Below are 12,925 nucleotides of genomic sequence, written 5' to 3'. Positions count from 1 at the left end.
TTGTTGTATGAGGGATTGTGTTGGTGTTTAGATAAGGATTTTTTGAAATGCATACATATTCTGAAATTAGGCTGAGGGCTGGCTGATTTATTGAGAAATACGAAATGTACTAAATGCTATTAAATTTGACGTTGGGTGTAGCAATGAAGATGGAATTATTATTATTATTCTTGATTTGTCATGTTCATTGTTAGAGGTGGTCGTACAATAAGTGTACTAGAAGTATTAAATAATACTAAATATTGAAGCACTGGTGCTGGGTGAATCGATAAATGAAATTTGTTATGAGGATAACAGTTGAGATTAGATCAGAATGTTTATTTAAATCCGCCTTTAAATGTATGAAAGGTTTCTACATCTAATACCATTGACATTGGGTGAACAAGTAGAGCTAAAACTGTAACATTTGAGCTAAGGTCCTGGATTTTAAAAATTGTACTATTGTTTCTAGGTTGACACGAATTTGGTTTCTAAATAATGTACTGAAATCAAAAAGTCAAACGTACCTTTTCAACAAAATTGTTTTTATCTTTGGTGTCTTTTCTAAACGTTATTGTAAGTTCATTTGAAAAGGTAGATCTATGCGGCTAATGTTTTACAAGAAGGTTTTTACATCCTGAGAAAAAAGGCCGAAAATAAAATGTCTCAAAATTAACTGTTATATTTTTAACTGTTTTATATCTTCTGAATAATGGTTTTCTACATTTTGATATCACAAATTCCAAAATTCGGTTAGAAAATATGGATAAAATTTTCAAAATACCCATACCGTTCTAATAAAACATGGACTGGAATTTAAAATGTAGGCCGCTGTTGAAGTGTAGAGGTCTTTTTTTGAAATTCGAACAAAACGTATACGAGCAGTACTTGAAAGAAATTAAATATCAATTCAAATAGGTATTAGTACATCAAATTTTTCAGTGTTCTCCATATTAAATATTGCTTATTTGTATATTATTACTTTTCCGCTTACGAAGTAGCGGGCATTTTGCTAGTGACTTATAAATAAGTAAAAGAAATATTCTGAATAATAAATCACGGTGTGCCTTAACCAAATTTAAATGGAAGGTGCTTATACCTGGGAAGTTTTTGCAATTTCTGAAACTACAATGCTCACAGATGAGAAATATCAAGAAACAAAAAAAAAATCGCCGGAGGGATTTTCAAATAAATCGCGATTTAAGTTCACATTTTTAGGGGTTCTTTAGGTTTTTACGATTTTGCTTGGAAACTGCGAGTCCTATGTAAATGGGCCTAATGAAAATGTTGTAGCTGTGAAAATTCTCCACAAGATTGCCCTTTATGATATTTGCGTAGGTGTTACTGCTTTTGAGATATAGAAGTTTAAATTGAGAAAATACACTGACTGTATCGCCTCTTTATAAAACAATATCATGCTCAGTGCGCCTTAACTAACTTTTGATGAAAACCGCTTACACATGGGAAGTTTTCCCGGATTCTGAAACAGCAATGTTCATAGATAAGAAAAATAAAGAAAACAGAAAAAATCGAAGGATAGATTTTTAAATAAATCGCGACCAAAATTCACAATTTTATGGTTTTTTTAGGTTTTCACGATTTTGCTTGGAAACCGCAAGTCGTATCGAAATGAGTCTAAAGAAAATGTTGTAGCTGTGAAAATTCTCTACAAGACTGACATTTAGGTTTTTCGAAGGTTTTACCATTTTTTAGATATAGAGGTTCAGTTCAAATTTTTAGGTTTTTATCTTAAGTCTTCAAGATTTTGCTTGGCAACCGCAAGTCATATCAAAATGGGACTAAAGAAAATGTTGAAGCTGTGAAAATTCTCTACAAGACTGCATGATTTCTTTTTTCCTAGGTTGTACCATTTTCAAGATATAAAAGTTTTATTTGGGAAATTGCAGTGATGACATTGTTTTATAAGGAGGCGATACAGTCAGTGCATTGTCTCAATTTGAACTTCTATAACTCGAAAACTGTGAAACCTACAAAAGTATCATAAAAGTCACTCTTATGGAGAATTTTCACAGCTACAACATTTTCTTTAGGCCCATTTACATAGGACTCGCGGTTTCGAAGCAAAGGTGTAAGCACCTTCCATTTCAAATTAGTTAAGGCGCACCGTGAAATATAAATAAACTGAACTTAAACTTAAATAAACAAAGTGTCTGTGTTGATCTTTTCTACTGCCGGCCCAAGAAACAAAAGGTTGGTTATGCAAACCTAAAAACAACAACTAACACTTTTCATCAAACCAAACAAAAGAAAAACAAATAAAAAAGTGTCAGTCGGCTTTGCCGACAGATATATACCCTCAGCCAATGCGAAGTGAAACTTTCACCTACCGACAGATCGAATGTATTTAGGATCTCTTCAAAATTTTGTGGCCCTTTTTGGACATTTGAACTTGCCGACAAAAATGAAGATTAGGAATTAACTGCACCTAGACACAAATGTTGAACTTTTGTAGGGGAGGTACCCTTAAGGAGGACCGATATGGGCCATTTTAAAAGTAAACCAAATTTTGACAAAAGATTAAGAGATCCAAAGTTTGGACCAAATTGGTTTCCCCATTCAAGTGATATCGTCCTAACATTTTAGTGAAATTTTTTAAATATTGGGGAGAAGTACCGGAATTTGTGGACCGGTACTGCCCAATTAAAAACTAAGTTTGGATATAATATGACGAAGACCAAATGTTGGACTAAATCGATTGAACGGTTCGAGAGTTATCGTGCTCTCCGATAGCCACATATGGTGAAATAGGGGTTTTTTACACTTTTCGGGCTGTTTTCCCAAGAAATATGGACTTGCGCCTGTAAAACTTTTACCGTCGTAATGGAGGTAGTGAATGCAAATCGCTTCAACAAAAATCAAAGTGATTCCACAGCAGGTCTTAAAGTGAACTTATCTGAAATTTTGTGTAAGAGGTACAAGAAGGAGTAGAAAATATAGTCCATATTCGAACCCGATCTATATCTGGTAGATATATTAGGATGTGTAAAGTATGGATTACATCGGTCACTCCCTTCGAGAGTTATCGCGCTCACAATTTTTCCAAACATTTTTGAACTTTTGTGGGGGAGGTACCTGAAGGAGTGGACCGATATGGATTATCTTCGAATTTAAACTATTTCTGGACAAAATATTACGAAGGCCAAATTTTGGACCGAATTGGCAGATCCATTCGATAGTTATATTGCGCTCCAACCACTACACACGGCTTCATAGGGGTTTTTTTTGCAAGTTTCAGGCTATTTTCTCAAGAAGTATGGACTTGCCCTTGATGAAACTTGTACCGTCGTATGGGGGGCAGTGAATACAAGTTGTTGCAACAAAAATCAAAGCGATTCGAGAGCAGGTCCTAAGCTGAACTTATCCGAAATTTTGTGTGGGTGGTACCCGAAGGAGTGGACCGGTTGAGTCCATATTGGGACCTCATCTAAGTCTGGTAGAAATTTCACGATGTGCAAAGTATGAACCAAATCGGTTACTCCCTTTAAAAGTTATCGTACTTGCAAATTTTCCGAACATTTCCGAACTTTTGTGGGGGAGGTACCGGAATGAGTGGACCGATATAACCCAACTTCGAACATAAACTAAGTTTGGACAAAATATTACGAAAGCCAAATTTTGGACCGAATCGGTTAATCCGTTCGAGAGTTATCGTGCGCACCAGCAAGCCAGACAGACATACGGACGGACATTGCTCAATCAACTGCAAATTGTCTGAAACACATTTCGTCCAAACATACATGGGGTCTAAAACCATTATTTCTATGAGGCACATTTTGCCCGTATGAAAGTGTATATACCCTCGTTAGCATAAATGCTGAGGGTATAACAAGTAAGAACGGCGTTAAGTTTGGTCGGGCCGAATTTTTTGTATCCTCCACCACGAGTTGCATTGAAGTAAAATGGAACAATTCGTTTCCTTTCCTTTATGAAGAAGGCAAATACCAATATTTTTCTAAAATTATGTGGCTAAAACCAAAAAATACCAAAAATTCAGAGGTATGCTTCTATGGGGGATATAGGAAGACTTGGACCTATACTAATAAATCCTTTTTGGAATATTTTATATCCCTATGGAAGACTAAATAACAAATTTCAGTCATTTCGGTGGAATATTGACGTCACATCGTTCAAAATACCGAAAACCGGGAGATACTGCTCTATGGGGGCTATATGGACGCGTGAACCTATACCAACAAATTTCAGGTGGAAAGTTCTATACACCAAATTTCAGGAATTTTGGTGGGATAATGAAGCTAAAACCTCCAAAATACCGAATATCGGGAGGTACCGTTCTATGGGGGCTATATAAATGTGTGGACTTATACCAACAGATTTCAGGTGGAAAGTTTAATACACCCAACGATAACTAAATACCAAATTTCAGCCATTTTGGTAGGATAATGAAACTAAAACCTCCAAAATACCGAAAATCGGGAGGTACCGTTCTATGGGGGCTATATCGAAACGTGTCCCTATATATTCCATTTTCAATACCAACCATCCTGCAAGTAATAAAAACTTCTGTACAAATTTTGACTCTCTATCTTTAAAATTGCGAGCTGTATCTTGATTTCAACAGACAGACAGACGGACGGACATACGGACATGGTTAAATCGACATAGAATTTTATGCTGATCAATAACACTGTGCAACATTTTTATGCTGATCTTGTGCAAACAATTCGAAATGAGGATTTTTTGAAAGTACATACCCAAACGACAAGAAACCCTAGTTGGGTTTTGTTGTGTCAGATCCAGCTCGGATTTTATGGCCACATCTCTACATGGTTAAACATTGAGTTTTTAAAGAAATTCGGGGCTATATCTCTAAAACCAATGCCAATCTTCTTCTGACCTCTGAAGCAAATTTGTAGATAAGAACAAGAATAAAATATTTGGAGAAATAATGAACTCGAAAAACTACATTTATTGCCTCAAATTTCAAAATATATGCAAAAATTCCACAATTTTTATACATTTCGCACCGTATCTCCAAAACCGTTAATTTTTTCTGAATATTTTCTTTTGGAAAAATAATTCCTGGAATGTAATACACAACTCTCCAGAACATGTCATTGTTGTAAAATGCCTCTATGCCGTTGTTTTCAGTACATTTTTCAACGACGATTTTTTTTTTTTTTTTTTTTTATTATTTCTTAAGTCTATAGATTCATATAATCCTTACAGACTAAAATATATTATAATACATATGTACAGTGTTTTTAATAAAAATGTCAATAATTAGTGAAATCCGAAATGCGGTAGAAACAGATGAAATTTTGAAAATAAATACATTGGTGAAATGATTCTTATTTAGTTTGCTTCTACTTTTACTTTGACAGGAAACTCGTAAAAAGTGTGGTTTAATCACAAATCGTTGGCTTCAACCCATTTTTACCTATTTTTATACCCTCAGCCTTTAGGCTAAGGAGGGTATATACACTTTGATACGATGAAAATGTGCCTCATCGAAATAATGGTTTTAGACCCCAAGTATGTTTGGACGAAATGTGTTTCAGACAATTTGGAGTCGATCTAGCCATGTCCGTCCGTCTGTCTGTCTGTCTGTCCTGCTGGCTGGAGCGCACGATAACTCCCGAACGGATGAACCGATTCGGTTCAAATTTTGGCTTTCGTAATATTTTGTCCAAACTTAGTTTAAGTTCGAAGATAGGTTATATCGGTCCACTCCTCCCGGTACCTCCCCCACATAAGTTCCAAAATGTTCGGAAAAATTGTGCTAACGATAACTCTTAAAGTAAGTAACCGATCTGCTCCATACTGTACACATCGTGAACTTTCTACCAGACATAGATGAGGTTTCAATATGGTCTCAATAGGTCCACTCCTTCGGGTACCTCCCACACAAAATTTCGGAAAAGTTCAGTTTAGGGCCATCTCTCGAATCGCTTTGATTTTTGTTTCAGCAACTTGTATTCACTGCCCTCCATACGACGGCACCAGTTTCATCAGGGGCAAGTCCATACTTCCTGAAAAAATAGCATGGAAGTTGCAAAATCCCCTATGACACCCTGTGAGGTGGTTGGAGCGCAAGATAACTCTCGAACGGATCTGCCGATTCGGTCTAAAATATGGCCTTAGTAATATTTTGTCAAAACATAGTTTAAGTTTGAAGATAAGCCATATCGGTCCACTCCTTCAGGTACCTCCCCCACAAAAGTTCAAAAATTTTCGGAAAAATTGTTCGTACGGTAACTCTTGAAGGGAGTGGCCGAATTGGTCTATACTTTACACATCCTAATATATCTACCAGATATAATTCAGGTTCAAATATGGACTATATTTGTCCACCCCTTCCGGTACCTCCCACACAAAATTGCGGATAAGTTCACTTTAAGACCTAATATCGAATCACTTTGATTTTTGTTGAAGCAACTTGCATTCGCTGCCTCAATTACGATGGTAAAAGTTTTTTTTAGGGGCTAGTCCATACTTCTTGTGCCAACAGCCCGAAGAGTGTAAAAACCCCCTATGGCACCATATGTTGTGGCTGGAGATTCATTCCATAACGGCCAATGTCGATCCATTCCTTGTAGTATCTCCTCCGCAAAACTTTTGATCTTTAATCCTAATCAACATTTTTGTCGGTTCAAATGCCCAAAATTTTTAAAACCCCCTAAATACAGACGTATTTTGGGAAAAATTGTTTCAATATACACAGGCTGAGGGTATATCTCTGTCGGCAAAGCCGACTGATACTTTTTTACTTGTTTAACATAAATATAGTCACAGCTTCCACGCAAATTACTTTTTAAGGCCAATATTTTTTGCCACGTACAAAAAATTTTCATTTTATACAGAAATATTTAATTATACCCTCAGCCTTTAGGCTAAAGAGGGTATTTACACTTTGATACGACCAAAAATGTGCCCCATCGAAATAATGGTTTTAGACCCCAAGTATGTTTGTACGATATCCGTTTCAGACAATTTTGAGTAGATCTAGCAATGTCTGTCCGTCTGTCTGTCTGTCTGGCAGGCTGGTGCGCACGATAACTCTCGAACGGATCAATCGATTCGGTTCAAATTTTGGGTATCGAAATATTTTGTCCAGATTCGATTTAAGTTCGAAGATGGACCATATAGGTCCACTCCTTCAGGTACCTCCCCCACAAATGTTCAAAAATTGTCGCAAAACTTGTGCGCACGATAACTCTTGTAGGGATTAACCGATTTGGTCCATACTTTGCACATCGTGTAATTTCTACCAAACTTAGATGAGGACTCAATCGGTCCACTGCTTCGGGTACCTCTCACACAAAATTTCGGAAAAGTTCACTTTAGGACCTGGTCTCGAATCGCTTTGATTTTTGTTTACGCAAGTTGTATTAGCTGTTTTCTATACGACGCTGTAAGTTTCATTAGGGGCAAGTCCATACTTCCTGAGAAAATAGCCTGAAAGTTACAAAAAACCCTATGACTCCGTGTGTAGTGGTTGGAGAGCAAGATAACTCTCGAACGGATCCGCCGATTCGGTCCAAAATTTGGCTTTCGTAATATTTTGTCCAAATTTAGTTTAAGTTCAAATATGGATTATATCGGTCCACTCCTTCCGGTACCTCCCCCACAAAAGTTCGAAAATGTTCGGAAAATTTGTGCGTACGATAACTCTTGAAGGGAGCAACCGATTTGGTCCATACTTTGCACATTATGAAATTTCAGTTTAGGACCTGCTCTCAAATCGCCTTGGTTTTTGTTGTAACATCTTGTATTCACTGTCCTTTATACGAAGGTACAAGTTTCCTCAGCGGCAAGTCCATACTTCCTGAAAAAAATAGCCTGAAAGTTGAAAAACAACCCCTGTGACACCATGTTTATGGGTGGAACCGCAAGATAATTCTCGAACGGAAATGCCGATTCCGGCCAAAATTTGGACTTCGTAATATTGTTTCCAAACTTAGTTTAAGTTCGTAGATAAGCCATATTGGTCCACTCCTTCAGGTACCTACCCCACAAAAGTTCAAAAATATTCGGAAAAATTGTGCGCACGATAACTCTTGATTTGGTCGATACTTTACACATTCTCATAATATGTACCAGATATAGATCAGGTTCGAATATGGACTATATTTGGATATGTTCACTTTAAGACCTGCTATTGAATCACTTTGATTTTTGTTGAAGCAACTTACATTCGCTGCCTCAATTACGATGGTAAATGTTGTTTCCTTTAAGTACCTTTCAGCAAAATTTTTGAACTTTAATCATAATCAACATTTTTGTCGGTTCATACGAGACCAACATTTTGAAACCCCCTTAATACATAAGTTTTTGTGAAAAAAGTGTTTCAATTTGCACAGGCTGAGGGTATATCTCTGTCGGCAAAGCCGACTGATACTTTTTTACTTGTTTGTATAATATAAAGTCACAAGTCGCGTGTTTTACAAGGGTAAACCTTGGCTTCAGCTATGTTAAATTTTGCAAAAATATTGGTGATACGAGTATACCCTTTCTAGCCTAAAGGCTGAGGGTATAAAAAGACATAATTATACCCTCTGCCTTTAGTCTAAAGAGGGTATTTACACTTTGATACGACCAAAAATGTGCCTCATCGAAATAATGGTTTTAGACCCCAAGTATGTTTGTACGATATCCGTTTCAGACAATTTTGAGTAGATCTAGCAATGTCCGTCCGTCCGTCTGTCCGTCTGTCTGGCTGGTGCGCACGATAACTCTCGAACGGATCAATCGATTCTGTTCAAATTTTGGGTATCGAAATATTTTGTCCAGATTTGATTTAAGTTCGAAGATGGGCCATATAGGTCCACTCCTTCAGGTACCTCTCTCACAAAAGTTCCAAAATGTTCGGAAAATTTGTGGGCACGATAACTCTTGAAGTGAGTGACCGATTTCGTCCATACTTTGCAAATCGTGAAATTTCTACCAGACTTAGATGAGGTTTCACTATGGACTCAATCGGCCCACTCCTTCGGGTACCTCCCACACAAAATTTCGGATAAGTTCAGTTTAGGACCAGCTCTCCAATCGCTTTGATTTTTATTGCAACAACTTGTATTCACTTCCCCCCCATACGACGGTACAAGTGTCATCAGGGGCAAGTCCATACTTCCTGAGAAAATGGCCGGAAAGGTGCAAAAAGACCCTATGACACCTTGTGTAGTGGTTGGAGCGCAAGATAACTCTCCAACGGATCGATTCGGTCCAAAATTTGGCCTTCGTAATATTTTATCAAAACATACTTTAAATTCGAAGATGGGCTATAGTGGTCCACTCCTTCAGGTACCTCCCCCACAAAAGTTCAAAAATGTTCGGAAAAATTGTGCGCACGAAAACTCTTGAAGGGAGTGACCGATGTAATCCCATCCTTTGCACATCCTAATATATCTACCAGATATAGATCAGTTTCGAATAAATTTGTCTGCTCCTTCTGTACCTCTCACACAAAATTTCGGATATGTTCACTTTAAAACAGCTCTCGAATCATTTTGATTTTTGTTGAAACGATTTGCATTCGCTACCTCCATTACGACGGTCAAAATTTTTTCAGAGGCAAGTCCATATTTGTTGGGAAAACAGCCCGAAAGGTGTAAAAAACCCATATGTCACCATATGTGGCGGTCGGAGAGCACGATAACTCTCGAACTGTTCAACCGATTTGGTCCAAGATTTGGTCTTCGTCATATTATATCCAAACTTAGTTTCATGGGCAATACCCGTCCACAACTTTCGGTACTTCTCCTCAATATTTAAAAAATGTCACTAAAATGCTAGGACGATATCACTTGGATGGGGCAACCAATTTGGTCCAAACGTTGGATCTCCTTTTAAACAAGTTTTGGTACATATGGTCTTATCTTATCTGTCAGCAAATAAAAAAATTCTTCCCTTGAAAACCTCCCCCTCGATGGTAGGGGTTCGTTTTTGCAACGCCTATTTTTGTATAATTTTTAAATTAATTTGAAATTAAAAAAATAAATCACAAAATTCATAAAATATAAAAATCGTGATTTACTTGCGTAAGCGCGAACACTGGTACTTAACCTACATGTCGGTGGCTATATCAAAACGTAGAAATGTACTGACAAATTGCGAAATGTTATTATAGCCCCGTAGAAGACTAAATACTAAATTTCGGCCATTTCTAAAGGATAATGCGGCTAAAACCCTGAAATACCCTAAAATTGGGTGGTACCGCTCTACGAAGAATACATATAAAACATGGACTTGTACTGACAAATTTCTGGAGGAAATTTTAGTAGCCGTAAAGAAGACTTAATATGTATTAGGTTACATCCATTTCTGTAGAATAATGCAGATAAATCCTGGAAAACTCTCGAAAATCGGGCGGTACCGTTCTATGGGGGCCAATCCAAAACGTGGACCAGTGATGACACATTTCGGGGAAAAGTTTTGTAGGTTCAAAAAAGACTCAATACCAATCTTTAACCATTTTTTAATACAAAAATGAAGAAATAAATAAAAAAGGGCAAATAAATCAATTCTATTTTACTTCTAAACATATAGCATAAGCGCCAGTGTTCGAAATTTCGAACACCACTTTCCCCGAAAATAAAAAATCCCCGAAAATTTTTTTGAGTATATTTTTGACATCAGTGGGTCCTAATTATCCTAAAAAGTGCTTTGTTTTTAAAAAATAAATAAAAAATTTGTCTCGGTACGATATGGGTTAATATTTTGTCCACATTTAGTTTAACTTCTAAAATGGCCCATATTGGTCCTCTCCTTAAGGTACCTTCCCTGCAAAAGTTCAACATATTTGTTTAAGTGCAGTTTAGGGTATGTTCGAAGATCCGTTGGAAATGTTTACCGATGCTATTCGTTGTGGTCCTGTTTACAGCGATATTATGTTTTCCGTGGACAAGTTCATGCTTCCTGGCATACTGGTCCAAATGTTATACGATGACCCACTGAAATGACTAGTGGGTGCGATATCTATCAAAAAGATATGACTCCCAAAATAAGATCCATTTCCATAATGGACAATTTCGGTCCATTCCTTTAAGTACCTCCTCCGTAACACTTTCGAACTTTAATCCTAATCGGCAAGTTCAAATGTCCAAAAAATTCTGAAAAGACCCTAAATACATTCGATCTGTTGGTAGATGAAAGTTTCAATTCACATAGGCTGAGGGTATATCTCTGTCGGCAAAGCCGACTGATACTTTTTTACTTGTTGCTGTAGCAATTTATATTCCCTGATCCCATTACGACACTATACATTTATTCAAGAGCTAGTCCATACTTCCTGTAAAAATGGCTGTAAAAAACACCTATGGCCCCATGTGTAGTGGCTTGAGCGTAAGATAACTCTGAAACGACTATGCCGATTGGGTCCAACATTTTGCCTTCCTTATAACTTGTCCAAAATAACTTAAACTTCGAAAATGGTCCACATCGGTCTTCTCCTTAGGTACATATCCCACAAGAGTTCAACATCTTTGTGTAAGTGCAGTTTAGGGTCTGTTCAAAGATACGTTGGAAATTTATACCGATACTACTCCATGTGTTCCTGTTTACAGCGATATTATGTTTTTCGTGGACAGTCGATGCTTCCTGACATAGTGGTCCTAAATCTTTAAGTTATAGGTGACCAACTGAAATGAATGGTCCGTGCGATATATATCGAAAAGAAATTAGTGTCGAAATAAGATCCACTTCCAAAATGGACTATGTCGATGCATACCTCCAGCTACCTCTTTCGCAACACATTTGAACTTTATTCCAAATCCATATTTTTGTCTGCAAGTTTGTACGTCCACAAAATTATCCTATATACATTCATATTTTTCGGGAAAAGAACGTTGGCTATATACTTCGTATTCTATAAAAGGTTAAGGTAAATCTCTATCAGCAAAGCCGACTTGTTTTAGTTTGAAGATGTGATTAGTTTAAAGAAGCGTGGCTATGGAATGGACTGCCAGCAGCATTCTAGGTAAGGTTTTGTTGATAGTGGATTTTCTGAAAACCTTTGGGCACCACCTTTGGCCATTCCATTGCCTCCTCCGCAGTCATCTCTATTGCTTGGTGTCATCAAGAAAACAATTCCAATTTGTGGTGCTGTATACATTTCTTCCATTGTGGTGAGTATATTCTGGTCATGAGTCTGCTTGTGATGACGTAGGAATAAAGATAATTCCCCAGCATTGACTTGTTAATACCGATACTTTATGCCGCCGATATAATTAAATATAAATATCTTTCATATTTTTTTATTTAAATTTTAAGTTGTTTTTAAATAATGCCTTATTTTTATTTTCTTATTACAGTGGAGCATATTCTCAGCATGCTAACAATCATCTATTATGTGAATCGTTGTCCGCGCTTTCAAAATCAGCCGCTCAATAGTTTTCTCTTTACGAATTTTAGTCAATTCTTTTATTTTTTCGAATACACCACGCTGATGGGTATCGCCGGTAAGATCATTAATGTCCTGTCAACATTTGCCTGGAGTTTTAATGATGTCTTTGTGATGTGTTTGTGTGTGGCCATAAGGGCGAAATTTCGACAGTTAAATGATTACATGGAGAAATATTCGAAAAAGGTAAAGCAAAACAAATACATATGTATTTCTTTCAATTGTCCTTAGTTTGGTTTTGGGTTATTATTATTGTTTTGTTACAAAAAAGCAAAGTTTTTTGTTTTACTTCTTTCAATTCTAATGGCATTTTGTATTGACCTTTTTTTTTCTTGTTTTTTGTGTGTTTTTCTTTCGTAATCCATTAGCCCACAACACGCAACTTTTGGATTGAAAGACGCAAAACATATCGGATGCTGTGCCATTTATGTGAAGCTGTGGATGACACCATTTCTGTGGCGACCCTTTTGTGCCTGACAAATAATCTATATTTTATCTGTAATAAAATTCTAAAGAGTTTGCAGTAAGTAGAAAGGGGGGGGGGGGGGGGGTGGTTTTTTTCCAGTG

General features: G+C 36.9%; 1 protein-coding gene across 1 annotated transcript in view; it reads left to right on the top strand.

Annotated features, from left to right (window-relative positions):
- The window catches only part of Gr64e (Gustatory receptor 64e), a 50,645-nt gene that overhangs the window by 16,386 nt on the left and 21,334 nt on the right, over positions 1–12,925 (top strand). Inside the window, exons 6-7 of the mRNA XM_073980309.1 lie at positions 12,270–12,544; positions 12,727–12,881. Coding sequence (XP_073836410.1) covers positions 12,270–12,544; positions 12,727–12,881 — 430 coding nt within the window. The remainder of the gene's footprint in view (positions 1–12,269; positions 12,545–12,726; positions 12,882–12,925) is intronic.

Source organism: Musca autumnalis, unplaced genomic scaffold, assembly GCF_047663935.1.
Source record: "Musca autumnalis isolate F117 unplaced genomic scaffold, ASM4766393v1 scaffold_4, whole genome shotgun sequence".
Taxonomy (NCBI): Eukaryota; Metazoa; Arthropoda; class Insecta; order Diptera; family Muscidae; genus Musca; species Musca autumnalis.
The sequence above is the reverse complement of the archived record's forward strand: the minus strand, read 5'-3'. Positions and strand labels throughout refer to the sequence as shown.